Source organism: Caretta caretta, chromosome 25, assembly GCF_965140235.1.
Source record: "Caretta caretta isolate rCarCar2 chromosome 25, rCarCar1.hap1, whole genome shotgun sequence".
NCBI classification, from domain to species: domain Eukaryota; kingdom Metazoa; phylum Chordata; order Testudines; family Cheloniidae; genus Caretta; species Caretta caretta.
Window position 1 is genome coordinate 13,951,123 of NC_134230.1, and position 27,743 is coordinate 13,978,865.

A 27,743-nucleotide genomic window follows, 5' to 3' on the forward strand; every position below is an offset into this window, starting at 1 on the left:
GAATTTATTCTCTCCTGTTGAAGTGACTTGCCCAAGGTCACAGAGTCAGTGTCAGAGCTGGGGACTGAAGAAAGAGTTCCTGCAGCCCGGGCCATTATCGTAATCCCAAGACCAGCCCTTCCATCTAAGGAAGGTCCTGCTCTGCTTCTGGTGGGACTGTAACAGGGGCAGCTGCCTCCTATGTACCCCCTTGCGGGCAGGGGCCGCTCTATGGCACCCTGCTCCTGTTCCCCCCCCCTTAGGGCCTTTTAAGAATCCACAGCGCAAGGGTGGTTCAAACATTCTCCCTCATTGCGGCCAGTGACCTATACGAAAAGATCAGTCTTCAGCCCAGCTGGCCTTTACAGTTTCTCTCCTGCTTGGGCAGGGTCTCTGCCAGGCCACCCACTGCCTGGAGAGCTAGTTCCTCAAGACCCTTCTTGCTCCCTGCAGTAGCTGCAGACTTAGCTGCAGTTTCCTGGGGTTCCCCTTTAAGCGCAGCTCTGTCTGAGGGCATCGCCCGATTCCCCAAAGGCGGGATCCTCCTGGGGTAAGGTTGGCTTAGCCCCAGGCCTTCCAGCCTCCCCCTGCCCCTTACAATGACTGATGCACATTTACATTCCTCTCAATGGGGCAGTTTTGCTTCGTCACTGACACGCAGGCCTGGGAGTCGGATGTGACGAAGTGGGACTGTTCTTAATGTTTCCTCTGAATACTGTAGGGGTGCCTCAGTTTCCCCTATGCATTTCTTAAGTCTTAAGGCGATGCTCGGGAACTGCTCCCTACGAAGCCAGTCAGGACTCTGGGGAAGTCTCCTCTCTGTGAGCAGACTGTCTTCAGGGCAAGAAGCTCACACAGCTTCCACCTTCCTGGGTATGACCTTGGAGCATTCAGCATCCTCTACCCCTCCGTGTGCTTCCCGCAGTGAGTCCGCCTACGCAGGGTCCTGGGGAAGCCAGAGGGTCCTGCCCCCCAACTTCGCAATCAGACGTGACTCTTAGCCAGCCAGTAAAACAGGTTTATTAGATGACAGGAACACGGTCTAAAACAGAGCTTGTAGGTACAGAGAACAGGACCCCCTCAGTCGAGTCCATCAGTGAGCCAGACAACCAGTTCTGCACTTCACTCCTCGTCCCCAGCCAGCCCCAAACTGACTCACTCTCCAGCCCCCCCACTCCTCTGGGCTTTGTCCCTTTCCCTGGCCAGGAGGTCACCGGATTCCTTTGTTCTCCTACCCCTTTAGCTCTCACCTTGCAGCGGGGAAGGGCCCAGGCCATCCGTTGCCAGGAGACAGAGTGTCAGCCATTTATGTACCCTGGCCCTTTGCTCTGCACCAATTACACCCCCTCATCCCACCCCCTAGAGACTTAAGAACTGCCTAGGGGAAACTGAGGCACCCCCACAGTATTCAGAGGAAACATTAAGAACAGTCCCGGTTCATCACATTGGGACACTCCAATTTTATTCCCAGCTCTGCCATGTGGGGTATATTTACACTGCAAAGAACCACCCACCCCCAAGGGTCAGAGCCCAGCTTGACTGACATGCAGCGAGGCTAACAGTAGTGTAGACGTTCCCGCTCAGGCCACAGCCTGGGTGCCAAGGCTCCACCCCATGTCCTGAGGTTGCAGAGCCCAGGCTGCAGCCCAAGCGGGAATGTCTATGCTGCTCTTTGTAGCCTGAGCCAGAGGCAGTTGACCTGGGCACCGGGATGGGGCGGGAGGGTGTGTTCTTTGCAGCGTAGACATACTCAGAGGGTTGAAGCTGATGGCTCATCTCCCCGGGAGCAGTTTCCCCACCCACCATGTGAGAACAAACTCGTCCTGGGCCCGGCAGTTTGTGTTGTCACCAACACCCGGGCAAGGCAGGTGCATAACACCCCACGCTCAGCGTTCTCCACCCACACTCACAATTTACAGCAACTTTGCACGGGTGTGAGCGGTGACACAAGCTGCAAGGGAAGGGGGTAACTCCAGGCTCTACTGGGTTTCAAAGGATGCCGCAGACAGAGGCTTAATCAGAGAGGATGTCTCTGCACCTGAGACCAGCCGCCCACTGTAATTCCTTGTATTGGCATAGACCTAGAGGCCCCAGCCCCTTTGCGCTAGGCACTGTACATACATAACCAAGAGACGCTCCCTGCCCTGCAGCGCTCACAAGGGCAGGAGAGGATGAGACACAACAGGTGTCTATAAACAACACAAGGTCGCACTGAGAGGACAATGGGATAAGTAGCAGTCACGGCCTGGCAGAGGGGAGGTCTAAGGTGGGATTTGAAACCCACAGCCTCCTAGAAAACAGGAGGGGGGAAAAATGCAAAAGATTGGCTTCCTCTGGATGTTTAATAACTGGGGGGTAAAATTATTACACATGCCCCCCATTGCCAAAGACTCTGGTGCTGAGCAAACAGTTACAATAAGACACAATCCAATCCCTATCAAAACCAGACAGAACACAGATCAGCAAACACGCATGGCTTCATTGTTCCACAGCACTTATATCTGCGTGATGCGCACTCGGTTTTAAATGCAGAATGCACGCCCGGTTGAGGGTGGGGTGGGAAATCAGTAAGTCTTAAGTACCCACAAATAGCAAAGCTCATGTGAAATTCGGAGAGAAAGCTCCATAAAGGAATCCAGTTTAATCCTGTGTCAGTCAGCTACCTTGGCAAATGCTCCCCGCCAGTGAGGTTTGCTGGGCTTCCAAGCCAAGCGGTGGCAGTTCAATTAATTGTGGGTTATTTAAGACACGGAATATATAGAAATAGAGGCGTATCCCTTTAAATAGTTTGTAGGCCCTCCAGGGGCGCTCACCGTGTTCTGTGTTGCAGGAGCTGCTCTATAGCAGCAGCATGTGGAGCCTGACCTGGCTTTTCTATTTTTTTTTGCGGGGGGAGGGATACATTTAGTAAACAAAGTTATTTGGGACCCAACAACGTACTGCGGGGAACAAACCCAGACAGGCGGAGGGAATGGATAACAATCCCCACAGCTCCAACGCCTACGATCATTGCTAACAGGACCCAGGAGCATGTAGCAAGAGGGAGGGGAGGCCTTTAAACACACTGGCAGGACTTGCTAGCTGGACGGTCGCTGTCTCGCTTGACATCACGGGGGATTGGACTGAGCGTGAATCAAGAGCAGGAGCCAGGCTCCGAAGACAGGGTCTGGGAGATGCTCAGCTTGTCCAAGGCTCAGGCAAAGAGAGCAACACGGCACACACGGACCAGCAGGCTGCGTTAGTGGGAAAGGATTGGCCCTGACTGGCTAAGCACGAAGCATGGGGAAAAGCCGGCAGAGGCGGGGGAAGAGGAACACCTCCCTGCGCCCGTGACTATTGCATGGAGATCCAGCCCCATAAGGCTCCTTCCGGCCCCGTTTTCAGCTCTCCCTGGTATCATTAAGGCCGTGTTTTGATCAGCAGGGCTCTCACTCCCACCCCTGGAGGAGCTGGGCTCTGCTTGATGCCCCACTCCTCTGCCTGGTGGGGTAAGAGTCCACCGAGATGGCCTTATCACCCTCCCTCATTCGTACACCTGCCCTGGGAGCGGAGGTCTCTCTCCAGAGGCCGTTAGGGCGTCACTGGGCTGAGTGCGCCCGCAGGGTGATCTCCATTAGGCTGGAGGTCTCCAGATCCCTCCACAACCAGGGTCCTCAGGAGCGGAAATGCCCCCAAGGAAGCTGGCCCTCCATCTGGCTGTTGGCCGCATTGCCAGCATGACCCATCCAGGGGCTCACAGGATGGGCTTTGGGAGCAGATCCTCAAGCCAGGCTCACGGCTGGGACCAGAGCTCTCTGGGCTCTGAGGGGTAGGTTGGGACCAGGGAGCACTAGATCTTGGTGGTGCGCCACTGGGATATGCCCAGACGATCACTGTGGAATACTCCACCTTGCTTTGGCGTCTTGCCTGAGTTTGGTCTGGGGTGGTCACGTCTCCACGGAGGATGGTCTGGAGGGGCTGACTGTATTTTTCCCCGGCGCTGGAGGCCTCTGCTGGCCAGGTGCTTTCCAGGAAGGACTTGCACATTATCATCTCCTCCTGCTGGCCACAGATGACTCCCGAGACCCCATGGAACAGAAAGTCGGGATACCCCGCTCTCTGCTTTTTGCTCGGCTCCACTGGGAAGTTCCCCAAGTCCTGCAAGGGTGAGGAGGTTACATGGAGAGCTGAACGAATTATTGATTTTTTTGGTTTACGGGCAGATGCCCCCCCCTTCAAAGAAAGTAAATGGTTTGGTTTGAATTGAAACTGAATTATTTGGGGGTTTTCTCACTGAAATAAACACATTCATTTTGGGTTGAACTAAAATGTTCTGTTTGACTCTGATGAATTTCGCCCCCCCCCCCAAATTTTTTGGGGCAGGTCATTTTGGGGTATTTTTCACCCACCTTTTAAAAAAAAAAAGGGTACCAACATTTCAAAAGAAAAATGCCGTTTGGAAACAAGAAGCCAAAACATTTCATTTCAAAATGGCCAAACTGTTTTGACTTTTTCAATTCCACTACTGCCTCCCGCACTCCCGCTTCATTTTGTTTTTCCGGCCAAAACTATTTGCCGAATTCAACCGAAATTCACTCGTCATTTCGCTGCCTCCCAAATGCATTTTTTCCGTGACTTTACTATCTGCCAAAAACATGCCCCCTAGCTCGAGTAATGCGCACAGCCGCTGGTGACCTATGACCGCGACAGCCAGCGGGCAAATTACATGTGTCCCTCCCATCCCCCCGATAACATGATGGTGCCAGCCAATGGTGCACAAAGGAAGGGCCCAGGGAATGGGTGGCTGGCAAGCAGCTGAACTTGGCGCATCCCTGCAGAGAAAACCCACCGGGTGCCCGTGGCTGAAGAAAAACAGAGACCCGCACCTTTAAGACCTTGCAGGGGCAGGAGACATATTGCTACGTTTAAGGGACTTAACGCAGTGAGAGAGCAGTGGTGGGGCAGTCAGACAATGGGCATCGTGCCTGGAAGCTCAGCACTGAGAGATGTCAAGTCATTGGGGAAGGGTGTTTTCTTGTCCTGTGGGGAGGGTGGCTCGGTGTGACAGGGGACCTGGCAGAGACTCGGAGATCTCCCAGCCTGGGTAGCCTCTTTCCCTTCCACTCCCGCCTTCTCTCTGTGCTCCTTGGAGACATGACCTCCAGATCTTACGGCACTGGGAAAACAGCCTGTGGGGGCCGGGGGAGGGAGAAGCTTAGAGACGGCGACCAATTCCCAGAAGAGGGCGCAGGAAACCCTCAGGCAGGCGGAGCCAGCTATTAGCACTCCTCACACTGACCATTTTCAGTTATTAGCAACATTTGTCTGGGGACAGAGCCCAACCCCCTGGCTTTCAAGTTCAAGGGATCTGGATATTAGCACCTGCCTGGCCACTTCCTGACACTATTTTTTGTTAGTTGCAGCCCTGCAGGCCCCCAGCACCCAGCTCCTTGTGGAAAGCCCCAACCGCAGGCAGGCTTGTGGGGCTGCAGCCAGGGAAGGAAGCACTGGAATGTGCATCAGACCCTGGTGCCAGACCAGGGTGCAGCCTGGAGAGCACAGGGGAGGTACCATGCAGCCCTATGGCCTCCCCGTGCCCCGGCTCCCTGGAGAAAAGCCTGGCGTCCAGCGGTAAACCCTCTCCTTGCTGCTGTACGGCACTGCAACTCCCCAGGACTGCCCCACACTGCAGGGGCCTTCCTCTTACTGGCAACTTTTGGTTAATTAGCAACTTCCTGCAGAGCAGAGAGGAGCAGAGAGGCAGCGAACCGAACAGCACCCACCACATCTCTGCAGAAAAACGTGTACTCACCAGCCACAGCTTCGGTGGCAGCCAGCTGGCCAGGTGACTTTTAGCGGGGTCAGGGACGTGCGGCCACAGGCAGCCCTGTATTCTGTGGAGGACAACACCCTGCATTGGTACGGAGATGACCACGTCGAGGAGGGAAAGGCCTCTCTACATTCTTGTGACTAGCATGGTCTCCCCAGGGATTGGAGGCTCCATTAGCTAGGGCCCTGACACTGGATCCAGAGGTACCAGACTAGGGGGCTGGTCCAGCACTCACTGAAATCAACGACAGGCTTGAGTGGGCTTTGGAGCAGGCCCTCTGAGCTTTGCTGATTATGTCTGCATTGCCTAGGGATGCCTACGGCATTGACTAACCTCCCAAAGTCCTGTCCCAGGATGCACCAGGCTCAGGGTGAAGGATTCTGGGAACGGACTCTCTTTGGCTGCTCCAAAGCTCTGGCAAGAGTCCTGAAGGGAACGCTAAGATCACAGGAACACTAAATGTTTTAAAGGGAAAGATGAAGGCCCTTTTGTAGATAGGAAAATAACGATGAGAGCCCACATTCCTATCGGAGCACTTCCCATCCCAGAGGGCTCGGCAAACTCTGCACAGGGATTCTTGCACCCACCACGGAGTTGCAGATCCCGGGGCTTGGCAACCTGCCCTGAGGGGACGAATCCTGCCCTGGCTGGGGGATGGACGGGGTGGGACCTTGTAGGTCTCTTCCAGCTCTGACTTCTAGGATTCTGCGAGTCGCCGCTAGGGGAACGTGGCGGCTTTTTAACAGCACCCGGCACCCCTATCCTGCCGCTCAGGACAAGGAGTGGAGGGGAACGTTGTGTCCACCTAGAACTTCAGGAACAATTAAGGAGGTGGAAGGGCACGTAGGACACCAGGGCTAAAATCTCCTTGGCAGGAAGTGCCACGAGATCGTTCATGGCCAAAAGCCCTCTGCGGGTGGAGTGTAAGTTCTCAGCTACAGGACGGATCCTGTGGCAGCACAGCATTCCCTCGCCCAGGGATCAGCAACCTTTGGCTCGTGGCATGCCAGGGAAAGTCCCTGGCGGGCTGGCCCAGTTTGTTTACCTGCTGCATCTGCAGGTTCGGCCAATCGCAGCTCCCACTGGCTGCGGTTCGCCGTTCCAGGCCACTGGGGGCTGCTGGAAGTGGCGGCCAGCATCTCCCTCGGCCCGCGCCGCTTCCCGCAGCCCCCGCGGCCACGTGCCAAAGGTTGCCGACCCCTGCCCTAGCACCATGCTGGGGTACGGGGCTTAGTGCCGTCTCAGCATGAAGAGCATCCTCCGCTGAGTTACCCACCACCCTCTCCAGCCCCACGCTGACTCAGCAACGTGGTAGAGGGCACTCACTTCTCGAACGCCACTTCCTTGCAGCATAGTACCTGGCTGTTCCTTGGTGGTCCCCCAACCAAGCACTAACCAGGCCTGACCCTCCTTAGCTTACAGGATCCAACGGGAGGGTTGGGGGAGGGAAATCACCCTCACCCACAGACACTCAGACGGGTGGCCGGATGGGACTCACAAACATACGTACAGGGGGTGCTTGAGGACGCAGGCCAGAGCAGCCGTGATAAGCAGGACAACTAGCCCCATGCACAAGGAGGACAGCAACAGTTCAACCTTCCCATTGTCTGTAAAGAAAGCAGGGAAAAGCTTTAGGTGTAAAGCCACTGGGGACCAACGAGCAAGAGCCCTTGGGAGCCTGCATTGCAGCCCCCCCCCACGGTGCATGAGCTGACATGCTAGGGGTTTGCCGAGGGACAGCACAAAGCCCAAGACCAACGGCAGTCCACAGGGACTGTCTCCCATTCTCTGCTGCCCCGCATGATCCTTTGCACCCATGCAAGGTGGGTGTAAGACGTGAACATTCTGGCTGGGGGACACTTGGCGGCAGTGGGGACAAAGGCCTTGTGAATGTACCTGATGCAAAATGGAGTGACCAATCTCAAGCCTTAGGAAGCCTGGAAACTCTAGCTTATGGGGAGGGGCTCCAGGGGAGATGCTCACCCCAAGGGGGAGAGGACCAGTACGGGGATGGAAACAGGAGCAATGGGATGGAGCTGGGCAAAGGGGAAAATGTAGGCGGAAGTGCAGAATCGAGAGCGATCCAGCGAAGGAATCATCTGCCCCAGGGAAGCGGTGGAAGCCCCATAGCTTGGTTGGAGCAGATGCTGGTAGGAATCCATCCTACCTTGGCCAAGGGACAAGCTACATGTGCCCAAGCAGGTCTCTGCCACCTCATTTCAGTGCCTGCTGACCCCTCCCAGCACCCCCAGTCTAGGGCATAGCACCCGGTTCTCCACTTTCCTCACCAAAGCTGCTGGTACGGATAGAGAGGACAGAGCCCTGGGTGCTTCCCCCGTCGGTGCTGACGGAGATGCCCACCCTCACCACGGAGTCGGGAGCCAGGCCCACGATGAGATAGCGACGGACGGAGCCGTTCACCACCACGGCTGTAAGACAGGAGATGCTGCTGCTCAGTCCCAGCTGGTGAGCCCAGGCCCAGCCAGCATGGGTCACAAAGCCGGTTGGTGCCTTACCCTGGGCGTCTTTCCCCTGCTCCTCGTAGGAAATGGTGTAGTTCCGGATGAAGCCGCCTTGCTCCTCCAGTGGGACCTCCTCCCACTGCACCTCCACCTGGGATGGCCAGACCCGGGTGGGATGCAGAGTTGGGGCACGGAATGGAGCTGCAACCACATAGGGGGTGGCGAGGAAAGGGTTAACCAGCCCCATCCCAGGCACCCAAAGCCGAGATCCCCTCTCCCTTCATTCCCAGCTGTGGTATTTCAGGCTTTTCATCAGCAGGATCCCAAAGCCTGCCACAAATATTAACTCTTTCCATCCCCTCCCCACAACTCCATTAATGCCCATTTTACAGATGGGGAAATGGAGGCATAGAGCAACTATGTGACTTGTCCAAGGCCATGCAGCAGGTCAGTAGCAGAACTGGGAATAGAGCCCAGGAGTCCCACCCTAACCACTAGACACCGCTCCCTCCTCCTTGCAGGAATGAGGGGTTCCAGACTTACAGAAACCAACTCCATGTCTCCTAGGAGCTCCCCAAACCATCCTCTGGGTGCAGGGAGGGAGGGGAAGATATGAGCTCAGCAGGAGACACAAGACTAATGCTTCCCCAGTGGCCCCTGCACCTTTTCCCACATCACTGGCTGGAGTGCTGCTGGGTTTCTCTTAGGGGTGGAAGGGATCTGGCCGCGTCTGCCCCGAACACTCAGCACCTACCCATCTGCTTTGAGTAAGCACTTGTAGAGCCTGCAGCCCGGACGGCTCCATCGCTCAGGGCAAAGATTGTCAGGCTGTAGAGATACCCCGGCTCAATTGCCTCTGCGGGGACATGACAACGACAAGCGATGGTGAAACCTCCCGTCTCTTCCACATCATAGCCCCAGGGGACGTGCACCCCAGAGCATAGCCTCCCTGCTTCCCGCTTCAGTCCCCCATGGGGTGGGAGGCTGCAGGAGAGCTTTGGGGCAAAGTGGGTCCAAACAAACGAATGGACATTTCTCTAAGCTGGAGCACATCTGACAAGAAGACTCAGCCCACATGCTTCAGGGTATCCACTGATCACCATACTGGATCAGGAAGGAATCCACCCCCCGCCCCATGCCTATGAAGCTGTCAGCATCACCTATTGTTGGACTTGCCTGTTCCCCGCTGGTAATTCCTATACTCCTGCCTTGCCTGGCTCTCCAACCTCACACCCAGCCTGGGGGACGTGGGCTGACGACAGGGTTTGAACTTGGGACCTGCAGTAGTACTAAAAGCCTGAGGCCGTGACACCGGAGGTAGAGGAGTAACTCTACAAGCTAGGAGCAGGAGTGGGTTCTTCTCCTCATCTGTTACTAGAGGAGGACAAAGACCCGCCTCTCACTGGCTCGGTGCTGCGGGCATTGACAGTGCTCTGCAGGGGCTTATTCATGACACTACCTCTGATGTGAAGTCCTAGCTAGGATGTGGAGGAGGGTCCTGCCTCTGTTTCCCCCTCTCCCTCCCCCTGCTCTGTCACTTCTGGAATCACTCCCCCACCCGCCAGTCACCTGCCAGGACCACCCTGCTGATGTTCGCCGGCTCATAGCGCCAGCTGCTGCTCTGCCCCCGGTTCTCCGACGCCCGGCCCCACTCGACGACATAGGCCACTGCAGCAAAGCCAGGGGGATCCCACCGCAGAAGGAGGCTGCAGTCGCTCGCCGGAGAGACCAGGACGGGCAGCCGCGGCACTGAAAGGAACACACAGATAGCGGAGAGGGAGGCATGCCCAGGGCTGGGCTTCGGGTGCTCACGTTTCTGTGAGGGGAAGGACCGTTTGCCTGTCTCCCCCCAGACCCGGTGCTGAAGGGGAACTCAGGTCAGGTGGTGCGATGTCCCCCCCGGTGGTCCCTCTGCCTGGGCGGGCAGAGATGGAGCCGACAGGGTCCCTGGGGGCTCCCAAGCATCCGTTGCGCTGAGGGCCCCGCGCTGTCCACACGTGCTCCAAGAGGGCAGTGCACTAGTGGGGCTCCCCATTGTATCGGCCCCTGCTGGGGGTGCAGCTGAGACTTCCCCAGCTGGGGTCCCATTATGGGCTTCACCTCCCCTCCCCATGGGAGCCCAACGCCCCAGGGCTCCTGGCCCGTCTGGTTGGGAGCCGCCCCCACATAGTGATAAGTGCCTGACCCCCCTCACCCCGCCAGGCACAGAACCCCTCCCACATTCCCCTGCAGGACGAGCTCAACGGCACAACCAAGGGCCGGGCCGGCCACCACCCCACCCTGCTGAACGCTGCCTCGGGAGCGAGACCCAGGCCTGGAGCGCGGAGATCAGGCTGGGCCTCACCTGCTGGGGCCTGCCCCGCCGGGATCGACAGCTTGGTCGCGGGGGACTGGCCCACTGAGTTGCTGGCGGTGAGGAAGAAGGTGTGTTCCTCGGAGGCCGGCAGCTCCAGTGCGCACTGCAGGGAGAGGGTGAGGCATGCCACGACAGCCGGCTGCCCAATTCGCTGCCAGCGGAGGGTGTAGGTCAGGATCCTGCCGTTGGCTTCCTTTGGCTGCAGGGGCTGGGAGGAAAAAGCCTCATCAGGCCGAGTCTCACGGCGGTGCAGGAGTTAGGTGGATGGCTGAGCTCTCCTGCTAGGACTGGACTGAAGGAAGGACGCACTAGAACTGACTGAGAAATGACTTTCCCCATAAAACACGTTTTCATTAAATAACCCTCTTGCTTCTCAGAGTCTCCATGAAAAGCCGCCATTATTATTTTTTTGGACAAAAATGGAAATTTTATCGAGACAAACGCTTTTTTCTGGAGAGAACAAACCAGTCCCAAACAAAACACTCTGATGTTTAATTTCCTAGCAGCTCCAACACCATTGCAAACAGGAAATCATCACCAAGTGGGTGTGTTTCTAGTGGGGTCCTGCAGGGATCGGTCCTTGGCCCGATGCTCTTTAAACACTTTTGTCGATGACCTGGACAAGAACATAAAATCATCACTGATGAAGTTTGCAGCTGACTATAAGACTGGGGGAGTGGTCAATAATGAAGAGGGCAGATCACTGACATTGAGCAATCTAGATAGGTTGGTAAGCAGGACGCAAGCAAACAATATGCGTTTTAATACGGCTACATGTAAATGTCTACACCTAGGAACAAAGGATGTCGGCCCAACTTACAACAGGCTCTATCCCAGGGAGCAGGGACTCTGAAAGAGATTTAGAGGTCATGGCCGATAACCGACTGAACCTGCGCTCCCGGTTGATGCTGTGCCCAGAAGGGCTAATGAGACCCTTGCACGCATAAACAGGAAAACCTAGAACGGGAGCAGAGAGTCAGATTTACCTCTACTGGCACTGGTGTGACTGCTCCAGGAACAGTGTATCCAGTTCCGGAGTCCACAACTGAAGAAGGATAATGATAAATCCAAGCGGGTTCAGCAGAGAACCACAAGAATGATTAAAGGATTAGAAAACCCGCCTGATAGCGACTGAGCTCCTTGAGTCTATCTAGTTAGCTTAACGAAGAGAAGGTGAAGGGGTGACTTGACCACAGGCTATAAATATCTACACGCGGAACAGATATTTGACGAGCCCATTATCAGTCTCGCAGACACAAGTGTAACCAGATCCAATGGCTCCAAGTTGAAACTGGACAGATTCAGACTGAACATAAGGTGTAAATTTTTAACAATGAGGTTAATTAAGCACTGGAACAATTACCAAGGGTCATGGGGCATTCTCCATCAGTGACAATTTTTAAATCAAAGGTGGATTTTTTTTTTAAAAAAAGATGGGCTCTAGTTCAAACAAGAATTATTTGGGGACAGTTCTGTGGCCTGGGCCATGCAGGAGGTCAGACTAGGTGATCACAACGGTCCCTGCTGCCCTTGGAATCTAAGCATCGGATACACAGAAAACACAGGAGAGAAAGAACAGGTGAGTGTTAAAGAGAGAGAGAACCAGAAAGTGTGAGTGAAAGAATGTGAGCAAGTTCAGGAGAGAACAAGGGACCAAGACAGGCCAACAGAAAGCGTGACTGAGGAGGAGATGGAAAGTCCGAGTGACTCAGAGAGAGAATCAGCTATGCTGATGTCCCTGTTCCTATGGAGCAGTCTGCATCAGGGCAATGGCCCCTCTCAGTACGTCTACACTGCCCACTAAGCCCACAGTCTGACTCAGGTTTGAGCCCAAGCTCCCCTCTGTTCACACACAAAATCAGTCTAACTTGAGTCCACAAGCAACTCAGGATCTGGGTCCTAGAACCCTGCTGGGGACAGGTTGGGTGAGAGCACAAGTCCTGCTGTCACTCAGGTTCAAGCCCTGTCATTTTGCAGTGTGGACACACCACTCAACCCACTGACCTGAGTCAGAAGGGCTGCGTAGTGGAGCGTGGACAGGTTAAGCACAGCTGTGAGACCTGGATCCAGTAACCGTAAAGCCAGGTTTGCAACGCAGCGTGGACACTGAAGTCCACACGCTTGGGTGACAGAGAGATGCAGGCTTAGTGTGCAGTGTCGACACCCCCGCAGTTACACACCATGCTGCTTCAGTACTGTGTCACCAATGTGCCTGTTTGCATAATGCTTGAAGAGAAAGGAGATATCCACGCATCCAGGCTGGGGCTACTGCTGGTGAAGAAATAGCTGCTGAAACTTTTTTCCTCCAGTCGGAAAATGTCAATTTGTTGAAAACGAAACTTTTCAGTGGGATGGTTCAACGAACCCTTCAGTCAAAACCAGAGAGAGAGAGAGAATGCAAGTGACTAGTCAATGGACTGGTTGTTCGGGCTTCCACTAGGGGCAGGGAGAGTTGCCCTATGAGCCGTCTCTAGGTAACAAGTGCCTGGTCCCCCTCACCAATGGGGTTGTTGGGTGCCCACTCCAGAATAGCTAATTGATTAGGGCCCTCAGCTGGGAGGTGTGACCCACGTCCTAACTCAGGCAGAGCAGGGGCTATCGTGGGTGGGGGTCTCTCTTGAAAAGTTTCAAAAGGTCGTGGCTTACTCCTGATGTGGAATGAAAACAAACTTCAAACCCTCAAATTTTTTTTGTTTTACCAAAAACCGGAATTCTTGTTTTCCACCCAGCCCTAGCTGGGACACAAACCCACATACAGCCCAGCTCCTAAATCCTTTCCCAACCCTTCCCAGGCAAACAAGTAACGATCTGGGAATGTAAAGGCCAAATGTGCCCTGGATCATCCAATCTCTCTTGGGGCTGGCCTGATCGTATTTGCAGAACTTTGTCTATCCCTTGGGGCTTGTCCCTGGATCCGATGCTACTCATGTCTGGCATGAATAGCTCATGCCGGCATGAATCAGGAGCAGCTCCGCTTAAAATCAGAGTGAAACAAGTGAGAGGAGAAGTCAGGCCCATTGATGTCAATATGGCTTTGCCAGCAGAATTAAGCCTTAGACCGAGCCCTAAAAGCTGGGGATTCTCAGTCAGGGACCCTCCGGCAGATGGTTCTTGTTAATTGTACTTTTTGTTCTTTTTTTTTTTATCATTAACTGCTGCAGGGGCAACCACAAGGAGTCAGGCCTGGAGTCACCCATGACACGTGCAATGCAGGACTATAACCCAACTCTTTATCGCAACCCCTTCCCAGGTGGTGTGTCTGCGATGGATCCTTGCTTGGCCCCTTACCTTCCACATCAGAATGATCTCATTCCTCTCATCAGAGTTGGACGTGGCTATTCGCCTCCAAAGAGCCGGCCCTCTGGATGGGGCTAGGAGGTGGCCGTGGGCAGGCAAGGGCAATGCGGGAGATGCAAAGGAGAGAAAATGAAGTCATTGAGAGAGGGTCCTGCAGGGAGGGAGCTGATAGCAGAGGTGTGACACACTCTATACATAGAGTGTGAATATAATGTAACTAAAATATGCTTCATGCAAAAGGTCTCTTGTAAGGTATCATTACAAAGTTTATAATCTACTGAGTGTGGTCATCCTATTTGTATAAATGTATCACTCTTGTATCTGAAACTAGAAATATGAAATATAACTCTGAGGACCTACTGTAGTTATGCAAAGTGTGGGTCTTTCATGGTGGTTTGGAATCTTGCTGGCTCCCATCAGCCAGGACAATTGACTGTGGATGGCTTGGTTAGCAGACAGGCCTTCCTGTGCGTCAGGCCGGGAGGAATGAAGGCTTGGGGTCTCACAGTGACCTGCGATCATGTCACCTGAACTGGAACCCATCTTTAACCTGGTGCTTTTCCACTGAGAAGGAGGGGTGGGAACCCAGAGGGACAAAGGATTCCTGCCTTATGCAAAAGAGATATCAGTGGGTGGAACAGAACAAGGGGGGAGCCCTCATGAGGAATCCCCTCGCTACCACCTGAGCTGGAACAAGGACTGTACCAGGAGAAAGGATGGTGCCCAGACTAGGAAGGCGTCCAGGCTGTAAAGAAACTTATTGAAACATCTCTGAGGGTGAGATTTTATCTGTATTCAGCTTTTTACTGTATTAGCATAGATTTGTGGGTTTTATTTTGCTTGGTAATTCACTTTGTTCTGTCTGTTACTACTTGGAACCACTTAAATCCTACTTTCTGTACTTAATACAAATCACTTTTTACTTATTAATTAACCCAGAGTATGTATTAATACTTGGGGGGGGGGGCAAACAGCTGTACATATCTCTCTGTCAGTGTTATAGATGGTGAACAATTTATGAGTTTACCTTGTATAAGCTTTATACAGGGTAAAACAGATTTATTTGGGGTTTGGACCCCATTGGAAGTTGGGCATCTGAGTGTTAAAAATGGGAACACTTCTGTAAGTGGCTTTCAGTTAAGCCTACGGCTGTTCGGGGATGTGGTTCAGACCTGGGTCTGGGTTTGCAGCAGGCTAGCGGGTCTGGCTCAAGCCAGGCAGGGTGCTGGAGTCCTAAGCTGGCAGGGCAGGAAAGCAGGAGCAGAAGCAGTCTTGGCACATCAGGTGGCAGCTCCCAGGGGGTATCTGTGATCCAGCCCCTCACAAGAGGGTGTCGATTGCTCTGTGCCGCTACCTGGGGGAGACCGTACCAGACCCACCGCTGCTACTCTCACAGCCATCAGCGCCAGAGGAGTTTGTTTAACCCTTCGTGGTGAATACCATTTGTATTACAGGAGCGCTCAGCTTGGACCTGCACAGCCCCACAGAGACACACACTCCCTGCCTTGAGGAGCGGACGGTCGATGGCACCCACAGGGTGGGGGGAAGAGGGGCAACATACAAGCTGGGAGAGATTGGGGTGACAGCAGGCAGATGGCACAATCAGGGTTACTCACATTTATGCACGTGCACAGGGGACGAGGAGGAGGCCCATGGGAGAGACCTCAGGGCAGAGTGGGGCTGCTGCTCCTGAAATTTGGGTCTGAGGTGGGTGTGGTGGATGGTCCTGCCATCCTGTTCTGTTTCCCTCCCTGTCCATGCTTCCCCAGCTCATGGCCGGTCTACTGGAGACAGGAGGGAGGAGGAGGACAGGACCTGCCATGGCAGGGTGGGCAGCAGCCTTGGGGTGAAGGCAGGAGGGGGCTGGACAGGTGAGCATGGCTCCCTACCCGCAGGCAGAGTCTTCACAAATCTCTCGTGGCTCCAGGTGCTCCAGGAGGGGTCCCCGTCGCTCCAGCGGGAGGCGTCGCTCTGGTATAGCGCTCGCACCTGGATGGAGTAGTTGGTGAACGGCGAGACGCCACATATGTCCTTCGACGCGGGCACGTCCTCCGCGGCTGTAACATTCACCTTCATGGGGGGCGGGACGGGGTCCCTTTTAGCTCTTGTCTTGGCAGCTCGCCCCAATTCTGCCTTAAAGCACCGATTTGCTGAGCCGAGCGGGCGGCTCAGGGGCTCTCCACCTCAGCTCAAACCAGCTAGAGGCTCTTCAAGCTGGGCTCTCTCCTCCCCAGTAACCCCAGCCAAGGGGCATGACAGGGGACTGCTTCCCCCTGACACAGGAACCGGGTTCAGCAGAAACCAGCTCTGTTCTCACAGGACACTTGAGAGAAGCAGAGGGACCTGAGCCAATGTGATGGCCGCCATCCTGTCTGACACATTGGGGACTGAACCAGGGACCTCCAAAGCTAAATGGAGGAGCTGCTATAGCTTGAGCTAAAGAGTTAAGCCTCCCTAAGCAGGCCTGTAACAGGCTCATCCCTCTGTGGGTCAGCCATGGGGCTGGGATTTGTGAAACAAGCACCAGTGAGTTACACTAGCCCCCCCAGCTTAAGCAGGAGGAGGCGAAATGCAGGGGTATTTCAGCGAGGGTCTCCTTGCCTTTGGAACTTGCCTCCCCTCTCTTGATCTCTCCGAGCCCAGACTTACTGAGCCTGAGACTTCTGGGCCAGCCCCTTTGCTGGTGTACGTTAGCCTTGCTCCGCTGCTGATGGAGAGCAGAGGATGAGCCAGGTTTCTTCTGGGTGGGGAGAGCTGAGCAGAAGGTGCGGGGGGGTGGGGGGGGACCTTCACTAGGGGTACGGGGTAGAACTAAAGAGGTCACGTTTTGGCCATTGGGCCAACTGCTTCAAGCATATGGATCTGTTCTCAGGAAGTGTCACACGCGTGCCCAAGAGCTCTGGGCCAGGTGCACAGATTAGATGGACGAACAGATAACTGCGTAACTGCATGGTTAGGATGGAGAGAGAGACGGCAAAGCCAGCCAGCATCCCTAACACCCTCCACATCCCCAGAAGGGGGGCGGGAGGGGATACACCTATGAAGCAGGTGTCAGTCCTGTTACTAACTCCTCCCACCAACAGCCACCCACCTGCGTCCAGGATGCCCCGTCCACCTCATGGTACCGGATCTCATACCGCGCGTCCGTCACATGCAGCAGCTCCTCGTTGGGCTGTCGCCACGCCATGTGGAAGCAGTCGCTCCTGTCCGCCGTGGCACTGACCTCGGGCGGGCTCAGCTTCACTGGGAAAGGAAAGCCACAAGCGTGGGCAGCATTTCTGCATGCCCCTCCTGCAACGCCCAGAGACAAGCAGCCTCACTCAGCCCCCTCTCAGAAGCACAGAGCAGGAGGCAAGAGGCCTAGGGGCACATGGAGAGTCAGGGGAAGAGCCAGGACTAGCTCCCAGATCTTCTGAAGGAGAGCCCAGTGCGAGCCACCAGGCCACGTCGCAGGGAAGGTCAGTCTCGTGATACCTCCAGCTCAGCCCGGAAATCCACCTGGGCAAAGCTGGGTGAGCTCAGTTTGGCTGGCCCGACGAGCTTGGATCCCAGTCGGACCTGAGAACGCCCCCACCTGTGGTCCTGGTCCAGCAGACACACCTGCCCAGGCTCGGTTTATGTCAGTGCCACTGTTCCCCTCCCCTGGCGAGCGGATCTTACCAACGCTCATCCCATGCAGGCACTTGTCTGTGGCGCTGGCCTGGCCCAGCAGATTCACGGCCGTTAGCCTGACTTGGAAAGAGGCAAAGAGGTTCTCCACAGGGATGGTGCAGGAACGGCTCTCCCGGCTGGAGACGCACGTCCCGGCGTCTCTGAACTTCCAGAGGCAGCGGCCTGCTTCTCTGAGAGGGAGAGAGCCCAGGTTAGCAGCTGCCGGGTCTAGGAACACGAGTGGCGGAGATCAAACCCCACCCTCGCACCTGCCAGCATTGGACAGCTCTAAGCAGGGACATCAGGGGGAGGAGGGAGAAAATCAATTGCTACATCTATAGGGACAGTCCCTTTTAATTGTCAGGTGTTGGGATGTCAATCCTCTCCCGCTCCCGCCCCTGCCCCCTCACGCTTACGGCCAGGTGGAGAACTCACTCGGTGACGTGGAGGGTGTAGGTGGTTGGAAGGTAGGTCTCCGGCCCGGGGTCCCAGTAGCAGGTGATGTTCCCGCCCCAGAAGCTGACGCAATGTTTCACCTGCAGATTTGTTGGTGGGACTTCAGAACGAGAAGAGAAACAGCCAATAGAACCAGAGTTCAGTGCTGGAGGGGACGGTGCTGACTGCAGGGTGCTGATCCCAGAGCACCCTCAGAGCTGGGCGCAAACTGGATTTTTCGTTTCATGGGAAGCTCCGTGGCTTCCATTCCCGCCCCACCCCCATCCCAAAACAGAATAAAAACAAAGCAAAACTTGACACCTCTAATGAAATCCCAGAAAAAGCGAGTTTTGGGTCGATCAAAACATTTCACTCACACTTAAATGTAACACTGAAAACTTGAAACTCAGTGCGGTTTTGAGATGACAAATTGAAACATCACATCCTGAAGAGGATTCCTCTCCCCCACCCCCGACATTGCCCCGGAACATTTTGCTTTTGACGACCCATCAGCGGAAAAAACGTTTGGATGGAAAAAATCCAACCAGCCCAGCCCACAACTGCAGCACGATCCAATGGGCTTGGCAGGGGCTCAGTGCCCCCCTCCCTCCCACTGCCCCCAATGGGAGCCGAGCACCCTCCGGGCTTTCCAGGATGGGCCCCTACCCAGACCTCATGAATGTCAAGCCTAGTGCACCTCCTTCCCTAGCCAGGGTGGTAAGGGAACTGCACCCACCTCCAGCCTGGTATTCAGCCATACCCAGCAGGCGCAGATTGCTCCGGTGAGACAGGTAACAGCTCAGCTCCCCATGGGGCCGCTCTGCCCGGAGAACGGTGACCACAGTGACCGTGCCGTTTCCCACAATGCTCTGGTTCAGTGGCAGCTGCCTAGTCTCTCCATTCAGTCTCCAGACAATATCGCCCGGGTGGGCCTGGCCGATCTGCAGGCAGCTGGGGTTGAGGGTGCAGGAGGCCCTCAACGGGGTGCCAAGACAGGCCACTGTGGGGTGCAGGCTTAGCATGCCACAGCTGGGCTGCAGTGTAGGGACTCTGCTGCCAGGGCCAGGCCTCGGGCTGTTCGCTCCTGGGGAGAGACGCAGAACAGCTCAAAAGGGGGGAGCTGGGGTCTCTCGCATGCAGACGCACTTTGTCTGGGGGTCCTCTGACCCCGAGGAGCCAGAATGTGCCTGTCTTGGGCTTTGTTCTTGGCTAAGTTTAGCCTCCTCCCCGTTTCTAGGATGCTGAACCTGCAGTGGCTGGCTGCCTGGAGCTCCAAAACAGTGGGGATATGCTCAGTGCTTGCCCTGACCAATGCAATCACCACCCCTTATTAAACCTAAAACCAGATAAGCCGGTCGGTTTCCCCGATTACCATAGTTGAGTTAAGCTAGGACCAAAACTGTACTGGGACAGGAGGTGAAACTGACAGGGTACATTCTGCTCCCTGCAACAGGTTTCCAGCATAGGGAATCGGTGCCACAGTTTCCCCCCTCTTTAAAGTTCACATTATAAAGTACTCATCTCTAGGACTGCCCACTGAAACCGTCCTCCCTGCTGATCTGAAACAGTCTGTTCACTGCTCAGAAGCTGACGGTCTGCAAGTGTCAAAAGCTTGTTTCCAATCAGTGATTTTTTACCTTGTTCTTCGAAAACTTCCTTGAAATCACATTGCAAAACATTTCAATAAAATGGCATTTCCGAGTGAAAACTGCTCCACTGAGAAGTATCCAGCCAACTCTATTAAACAGTGTGGACAGAGCAGAAGTTACTAGATGCAGAACCCGCTTGTGGGCACTAGGTGGGGCCAGGGGGAAGAATCCAGAGAGGCCTCTCAATAAGCTTTTTTTGTGAATTTGCTTCATTGAGGCTCTCATTAAATCCTAGCAGCTGCTTACTCCAACCAAAGTACAAGGACCTGTTTGAGAACCCACCACTTTCAAGAGGGCATTTGTCCAAATGGAGGCAGTTTATGGCCTGTAACAGGGGTTCTCAACCTTCTTCTTTCTGAGGGGCCCCCTGCCCCGACATGCTATAAAAACTCCACAGCTCCCCTGTGCCACATCTTGTTTTCTGCATATAAAAGCCAGGGCTGGGGTTAAGAGGTAGCAAGCAGGGCAATTGCCCAGGGCCCCAAACCACAGGGGGCACCAAGAAGCTAAGTTTCTCCGGCTTCTGCTTCAGCCCCAGGTGGCAGGGCTCAGGACTTCAACTTTCCGCCCTGGGCCCCAGAGAGTCTAACACTGGTCTTGTTTGGCAGCCCCCCTGAAACCTGCTTGTGGCCCTCAGATCCCTGGTTGAGAACCACTGGCCTAAAAGGTGGTGAAATCATGTCTACACCCTTGCTCAAGAATGCTACATATTTGCTTTGATCATTCTATAGGCGCTGGAACTAGGGGTACTGCTGCCCCCCCTGGCTGGAAGCGGTTTCCATCATATGCAGGGTTTACAGTTTGGTTCAATGGCTCTTAGCAGCACCCCCGCTATGCAAATTGTTCCAGCTCCCCTGCACCAAGCATCAGCCACCCATTTACAAGAGCAAAGAGGCAGGCAAATTTGCATCCTGCTTTGCATGCGCCTAGCCTGGGGAAGGCAGAGAGCAGAAGGCTGGACAGAGGACACACGGTCAAGCCTTTAATAACAGTGCTGCCACGGAGCTACCAAAACATCTGTCTTGGAGCACGTCACAAAAGGACGCTCAGCAAAGTCCAATATCAAACCGCTAACGCATGCCATCTTTCCAACCAAGACATCGGATTGTTCCACAGGCTGTCTGGGAGAGGGAGAGGCAGGAGGGGGGTGAATTGAATTGAGGAAAAAGAAACAAGATTGAGGGCCAGATCCCCAGCCAGTGGCACTTGCAGCCATATGTCTAATAGGCGCACTGTGGGGCAGGGGAGGGACAATTTTTTCCCATTTGAGAGGGCCCCCAAAGGGAGCGGCATTGCAACCTGGAGCATGGGGGTCGCAGCGCCACTCTGCTTTGGCCTGCCCAGAGGAGCAGACGAGCTGAACCTGAGTGGCGCTGTGACCCAGTTCGCCAAGTTGCAGAGCCCAGAGTGGGGAGCCAGGCTCAGCCCCACAGGACAGGAGTCACCACAGCGGGGTCACCGCGGGGTGGGCTCGCTCTCCAACCCAGCCGGGGCTGAGTGAGGTGCGGACGTGGAGGGCGAAGTGCTGGGATGGGACTACTTGGCGGCGAAGCCCGGGATCTCCCTGACTCATGCGTGTACCACGTGAAAAGAGTTTCCGGGGGCAAACTGGTGTCAATAGCCTGGCTCCACTCAAGTCAGCAGGGCCAGATCCCAAGCGGCTGTAAATGGCACAGCTCTGTTGAAGTCCATGGAGCTAGTCTGTTCACCCCAGCCGACAGTCACCCAGCTCTCTTTTGCGCAGTCGTCCGTTTCACAAGCAACCAGTGTTTGGATGACATGGAGAACCAAGGGGGTGACCACGTGCCCTTATTAAAGATCCCAAGCAGGTCATACAAGAATAGAGCATTAACCCAATGCAACCTTAGTTTGCCCCCCTTGCGTGTAATATGATACAGTCTTTAATTAAACAATCATATTTCCCCCCCAGCAGGCCCCAGGATGCAGTGCACAGGATTGTGAAAGAGGCTGTTGTCTGCAGGAGCCGGTCTCATTTGTTGAGGAAGTTGGAAGGTGTGCAGCAGTGAGGGAGAGGCCAGAGAACGGCTCAACTGTGGCCTGGTCCGAGCTACTGTTATTCTGGAATGCGTCCATTTCTGCCACGACCCCATTCTTGGCCTACAGGGAATTACGGAGGTGTTTGACGCTGTGGCTCTGTTAACCAGATGCAAGGGGCTCCCAGTGTCCCCCCACTTCCCTCTTTTGGTTTTTCTCATTTCCCCCAAAATAAACAGAATTCTGCTCATTCTCTGAAACTTTGGAATTGATCAGCTGCGTTGTGGAAAAGTTATTGGGTCGCGTCCAAACCGACACAGCAACGTCATCCAGTTGAGTGGACGGGCCTTCCAAGTGTGGCCAATAAAGCGCACACACAGGGGGGGCTGAATTAAGGCGGCCTGAATTCTGGTGTTTCCTGATTTCTGCGTGCTTGGCTCTGTAACCTTCATAACACTCCCTGACTGTAGTTTTTTTGAGTGTGGAATAGTACAAAGGGATATAGATGGTGTGTAAAAGCTTCCCTGCCTCTCAAAACAAAACCCTGCCCCCCACACACAATCCACCCCTGGGGAGCGGATGAGAGAGACAACAAACCCCATTATTGATGTCGCTTACGACATGACTGGAAGGCGCTCAGACTCTGCAGTGATGGGGATGGTGTAAGAATCTAGCTCGAAGAGGAGCTCAGATTAGATGGTCATAATGGTCCCTTCTGGCCTTCAGAGCCTACAAATAGACTATTCCCGCAGCCTGCCAGAGCAATGTAACCCTCAGCCAGACACATCCCCGACGCCCGAGTGGTTTGGATGCGTTCCCTGGCCCTGATACAACAATGGCGTTCTTTCCTCTCTCTGCACTGTTCACTTCAGCCAATCCGCTCCAGCCTTCAGTAGGGAATCGAGAACAGTGGCAGCTCCCACAGTGTCAAGCGGAGAGAAGGCAAAGGGACCCCACTGCACCTGGCGGCACAAAGGGGCAGAGACAGCCAGCTCCCCTACCCTGTCTCCAGCAAGAGCAGGCGTCAGTGTCCATGACAGCCAGGCTGCCGTCCATCTTCACAGCAGCTGCCTGTGGCTCCCAGCGAGTGCCCGGCCTCTCAAGCGGGTAGGAGAAAGGATTAGCCGGCCATGTGGGAGTGGGGCTGATCTCAGCATGGAGAGAGGATGCCAGGTCCTGTTGCACACATCCCTGCTCCTCCGTAGGCCAAGCCTGCCTGGGCGCAGACAGCCGGCTGGATTCAAGGCTCATCATCTCACCTGGATGAGAGAATTTCACAGCAGTGCAGGATGTTCCGTGAGCTCTACGAGGGTAGGATTGGAATGGGAAACAGCCATCAGCAATGAGCAGGGGTAACAGCAACAGACTGGAGACAACCTGCTGCCAGGGATGGGTAGCAATGGAGGTAGGAGCCTGTTCCCCAAAGCGCCACACGACTCCAGAGTGGGATCAGGGACTCACCACAGCCTCCTGCAGAGGTGGAGGAAGCCAGGAACTCCTAGTGCAGGTGGGAACATCCCAAGCACTGACCAGGAACAGGAAGGAGGAGGTTCTGACATGCGCTTTGCCTTTGACATCAAGAGGCTGCAGGGACAAGACACAACACGAGGGAAGATTTGCCCTCTGCTGCAAAAAGACCTGCAGGATCTGTAATGAGCACAAATGGTCCAGGCCGTACTTTTACCTCTCGTCTGAGAGAGCCCTCCGGCTGCACAGAGCCTCCTATGGAATCCTCCCAGGGTTCAGTACCAATGCCAAAGAAAAGCACCACCCATGTTTTCTGTGGAGATCTCCAGCCCAGCTTAGATTCTTCCAGGCATCTTAGCCCAACCCCAGGGACAGGTTCCCGGGGAGTAACTCTGCCTCAAGTGTTGACTGTTAACCAGAGCCCACGGCTGAAAGCAAACTCCCACACAGCTCCTTCCACTCAGGACTGTGTGTAATCAAAACAGCACAAACATTTCTTCCAAGACTAAAACCTTGCTCGCACGTGAAGAACTTGGAAGACTCTGTAACAGCAGCACCTGCCCTAACATTATGAAGAAGTCATAAAACAGATCGCATCAGACACTTCAGCATTCATGGGATTTGGAATGAGGCACACTTTTCGTTATACAAGTGAGGTACAAGGGCCACTTGTCTAACTCACAAGGGCACTGTGAGATTGGCCTTGGAAGAGGTAAAGCACTATGGGGCGATATTCACCCTGTGCAGAGGGCCGGCATAAGCTCTGTGCATCATCTACGTCCCTCCTGTGGGACTTACGAGGGGCAGAAGCTTGGTGATGGCCATCTGCACAGGGTGTGGGCCACCTTCTGCAAGTGACACATGGACTCTCAGCCTGGGTACATCCAAAATAGACCAATTTCCACCCTCTCAGGATTTGCCCCCCTCCTTTCAATGGAGCATGGAACCATGAACTTAAATCTCCTGAAATATTGTGATTGCTTAAACAAATCCCATGCGTTGCTGGGTAGGTGGGAATGGCATTCCTTCCCCCAGGAAACATGTCCATATGGCCTAATGGGGAAGAACTGACTTCTGTGGTAAGGCAGACTTCATTTGCCCACCGTCAGGGCCAATCTGGTGCCATTGGGATGCCACCTCCGGTCCGCATGATAATCCCAGCATATTTTTTCCACAAAAGAAGAAACCTTTCAGCGCTAATCAAAAGCAAATCCCTGTAGAGCCACAGAGCAGGGCTGGCCCTAGGCCAGTAACGTACACAATGTACCTTCTTGTTCAGAAAGACATAGGGGGAGGGGGGGCTTAAAATATGTAACAAAACAGCAGAATTGGCCAAGAGAAACAACACATCAGCAGCAAAGGGAGGTCCTGGAAATAGCAGTGATCTGTGGAAGAATAGCCATCACATTACTAAAGTATCTTGAGCTAGGAAAAACAAGCTTCACGGGGCTGTCAGTAGGTGTTAGGGCCAGAGGTGACCTGGTCCATCCGGTTCAGCCTCCTCCGTTGCTCCCTGTGTTCAAGATATTTGCGCTCCTCTGAGTATTTCTCAGTCTCCCTGAGCCATGCTTTGGATGCGGGTCTCAGTGACTCCACTCCTGCACTTGGGAAAGGGATGGGGATGCAAAAGATAAGGTGGCCTTAAGCCAGTGGCTCTCAACTTTTCCAGATGACTGTCCCCCTTTCAGGAGCCTGATTTGTCTGGCATACTCCAAGTTTCACCCCACTTAAAAACTACGTGCTTACAAAAATCAGACATAGAAATACAAAAGTGACACAGCACACTGTTACGCTGAAAGATTGCTGACTTTCTCATCTTTACCATATAATTGTAAAATAAACCAGTTGGAATATAAATATTGTACTTACATTTCAGTGTATAGTACATAGAGCTGTATAAACAAGTGATCGTCTGTATGAAATTGTAGTTTGTACTAACTTTGCTAGTGCTTTTTATATACGCTGTTGTAAAACTAGGCAAATGTGTAGATGAGTTGATGGACCCCCGGAAGACCTCTGCGTACTGCCAGGGCACTAGAACCACAACCTTAAGCCACCTTTGCACCTACTGTATCCTTGGGCTTGTTGCTTGGCCGCTGGTGTGAGTTAGAGCAACCTCTGGGCTGCTTTAATTTACACTCTGCTTCCCATGTTCCCCTCCCCCCCACTTGCCTCATAGAATCATAGAATCATAGAATATCAGGGTTGGAAGGGACCCCAGAAGGTCATCTAGTCCAACCCCCTGCTCGAAGCAGGACCAATTCCCAGTTAAATCATCCCAGCCAGGGCTTTGTCAAGCCTGACCTTAAAAACCTCTAAGGAAGGAGATTCTACCACCTCCCTAGGTAACGCATTCCAGTGTTTCACCACCCTCTTAGTGAAAAAGTTTTTCCTAATATCCAATCTAAACCTCCCCCACTGCAACTTGAGACCATTACTCCTTATTCTGTCATCTGCTACCATTGAGAACAGTCTAGAGCCATCCTCTTTGGAACTCCCTTTCAGGTAGTTGAAAGCAGCTATCAAATCCCCCCTCATTCTTCTCTTCTGCAGGCTAAACAATCCCAGCTCCCTCAGCCTCTCCTCATAACTCATGTGTTCCAGACCCCTAATCATTTTTGTTGCCCTTCGCTGGACTCTCTCCAATTTATCCACATCCTTCTTGAAGTGTGGGGCCCAAAACTGGACACAGTACTCCAGATGAGGCCTCACCAATGTCGAATAGAGGGGAACGATCACGTCCCTCGATCTGCTCGCTATGCCCCTACTTATACATCCCAAAATGCCATTGGCCTTCTTGGCAACAAGGGCACACTGCTGACTCATATCCAGCTTCTCGTCCACTGTCACCCCTAGGTCCTTTTCCGCAGAACTGCTGCCTAGCCATTCGGTCCCTAGTCTGTAGCTGTGCATTGGGTTCTTCCGACCCTGCACTTATCCTTATTGAACCTCATCAGATTTCTTTTGGCCCAATCCTCCAATTTGTCTAGGTCCTTCTGTATCCTATCCCTCCCCTCCAGCGTATCTACCACTCCTCCCAGTTTAGTATCATCCGCAAATTTGCTGAGAGTGCAATCCACACCATCCTCCAGATCATTTATGAAGATATTGAACAAAACCGGCCCCAGGACCGACCCTTGGGGCACTCCACTTGATACCGGCTGCCAACTAGACATGGAGCCATTGATAACTACCCGTTGAGCCCAACAATCTAGCCAGCTTTCTACCCACCTTATAGTGCATTCTTCCAGCCCATACTTCCTTAACTTGCTGACAAGAATACTGTGGGAGACCGTGTCAAAAGCTTTGCTAAAGTCAAGAAACAATACATCCACTGCTTTCCCTTCATCCACAGAACCAGTAATCTCATCATAAAAGGCGATTAGATTAGTCAGGCATGACCTTCCCTTGGTGAATCTATGCTGGCTGTTCCTGATCACTTTCCTCTCATGCAAGTGCTTCAGGATTGATTCTTTGAGGACCTGCTCCATGATTTTTCCAGGGACTGAGGTGAGGCTGACTGGCCTGTAGTTCCCAGGATCCTCCTTCTTCCCTTTTTTAAAGATTGGCACTACATTAGTCTTTTTCCAGTCATCCGGGACTTCCCCCGTTCGCCACGAGTTTTCAAAGATAATGGCCAATGGCTCTGCAATCACAGCCGCCAATTCCTTCAGCACTCTCGGATGCAACTCGTCCGGCCCCATGGACTTGTGCACGTCCAGCTTTTCTAAATAGTCCCTAACCACCTCTATCTCCACAGAGGGCTGGCCATCTCTTCCCCATTTTGCGATGCCCAGCGCAGCAGTCTGGGAGCTGACCTTGTTAGTGAAAACAGAGGCAAAAAAAGCATTGAGTACATTAGCTTTTTCCACATCCTCTGTCACTAGGTTGCCTCCCTCATTCAGTAAGGGGCCCACACTTTCCTTGGCTTTCTTCTTGTTGCCAACATACCTGAAGAAACCCTTCTTGTTACTCTTGACATCTCTGGCTAGCTGCAGCTCTAGGTGCGATTTGGCCCTCCTGATATCATTCCTACATGCCCGAGCAATATTTTTATACTCTTCCCTGGTCATATGTCCAACCTTCCACTTCTTGTAAGCCTCTTTTTTATGTTTAAGATCCGCTAGGATTTCTCCTCCCTTCTCTCTTTCTTACCGGACCTGGAGATGCCAAGTGAGAAGATCCAGGACAGCATCAGATTCAGCCACATTCTTGTGAATTACAGCTTTGGTGGAAAACCTTTAAAAAAAAATAAATGGGGGTCGGGCGGAGAAAGAGGATAAAGGAGACCTGGGGGGTCTGATCCTGATCTCCCTTAGCCCAGTGTGAATCAGGAGTAACACCATGGAAGCCAGTTAACTTATCGCCCTTTCACACCAGTGTAAGAGGAGACCTTGGCCCTCAGAAAGCTTCAGACGTATCAGCAAGGCAACAGGTTTCAGCAAGAATTGCCTCCCAGCTCTGGGATAAGCCGGGCTAGAAAGTTACACACAGAAGCAGCTTTAATGCCACGAACCTGTAGGGATCACCCAGATACCATTATGATGGGCATGGTATAAGCCTAAATAAATCCAATAGCCACTTTCTGTCTGCCTCAGTTCTTCCCCTGTAAAATGGGGCTAATCCTCCCTCTCTCACACCCT

General features: G+C 53.8%; 1 protein-coding gene across 1 annotated transcript in view; it reads right to left on the reverse strand.

Annotated features, from left to right (window-relative positions):
• Positions 1–1,000: 1,000 nt before the first annotated feature.
• LOC125627293 (granulocyte colony-stimulating factor receptor-like) overlaps positions 1,001–27,743 on the reverse strand; it is a 32,600-nt gene continuing 5,857 nt past the window's right edge. Inside the window, exons 3-17 of the mRNA XM_048831247.2 lie at positions 27,256–27,339; positions 18,726–19,073; positions 17,990–18,110; positions 17,564–17,745; positions 16,995–17,146; positions 15,793–15,973; positions 13,895–13,977; positions 10,595–10,814; positions 9,820–9,999; positions 9,005–9,106; positions 8,305–8,451; positions 8,077–8,217; positions 7,299–7,395; positions 5,771–5,852; positions 1,001–4,116 (exon numbers count right to left, since the gene is read on the reverse strand). Of these exons, the coding sequence (XP_048687204.2) occupies positions 3,550–4,116; positions 5,771–5,852; positions 7,299–7,395; positions 8,077–8,217; positions 8,305–8,451; positions 9,005–9,106; positions 9,820–9,999; positions 10,595–10,814; positions 13,895–13,977; positions 15,793–15,973; positions 16,995–17,146; positions 17,564–17,745; positions 17,990–18,110; positions 18,726–19,073; positions 27,256–27,310 (2,658 nt within the window). The 5' untranslated portion in view covers positions 27,311–27,339 and the 3' untranslated portion in view covers positions 1,001–3,549. The remainder of the gene's footprint in view (positions 4,117–5,770; positions 5,853–7,298; positions 7,396–8,076; positions 8,218–8,304; positions 8,452–9,004; positions 9,107–9,819; positions 10,000–10,594; positions 10,815–13,894; positions 13,978–15,792; positions 15,974–16,994; positions 17,147–17,563; positions 17,746–17,989; positions 18,111–18,725; positions 19,074–27,255; positions 27,340–27,743) is intronic.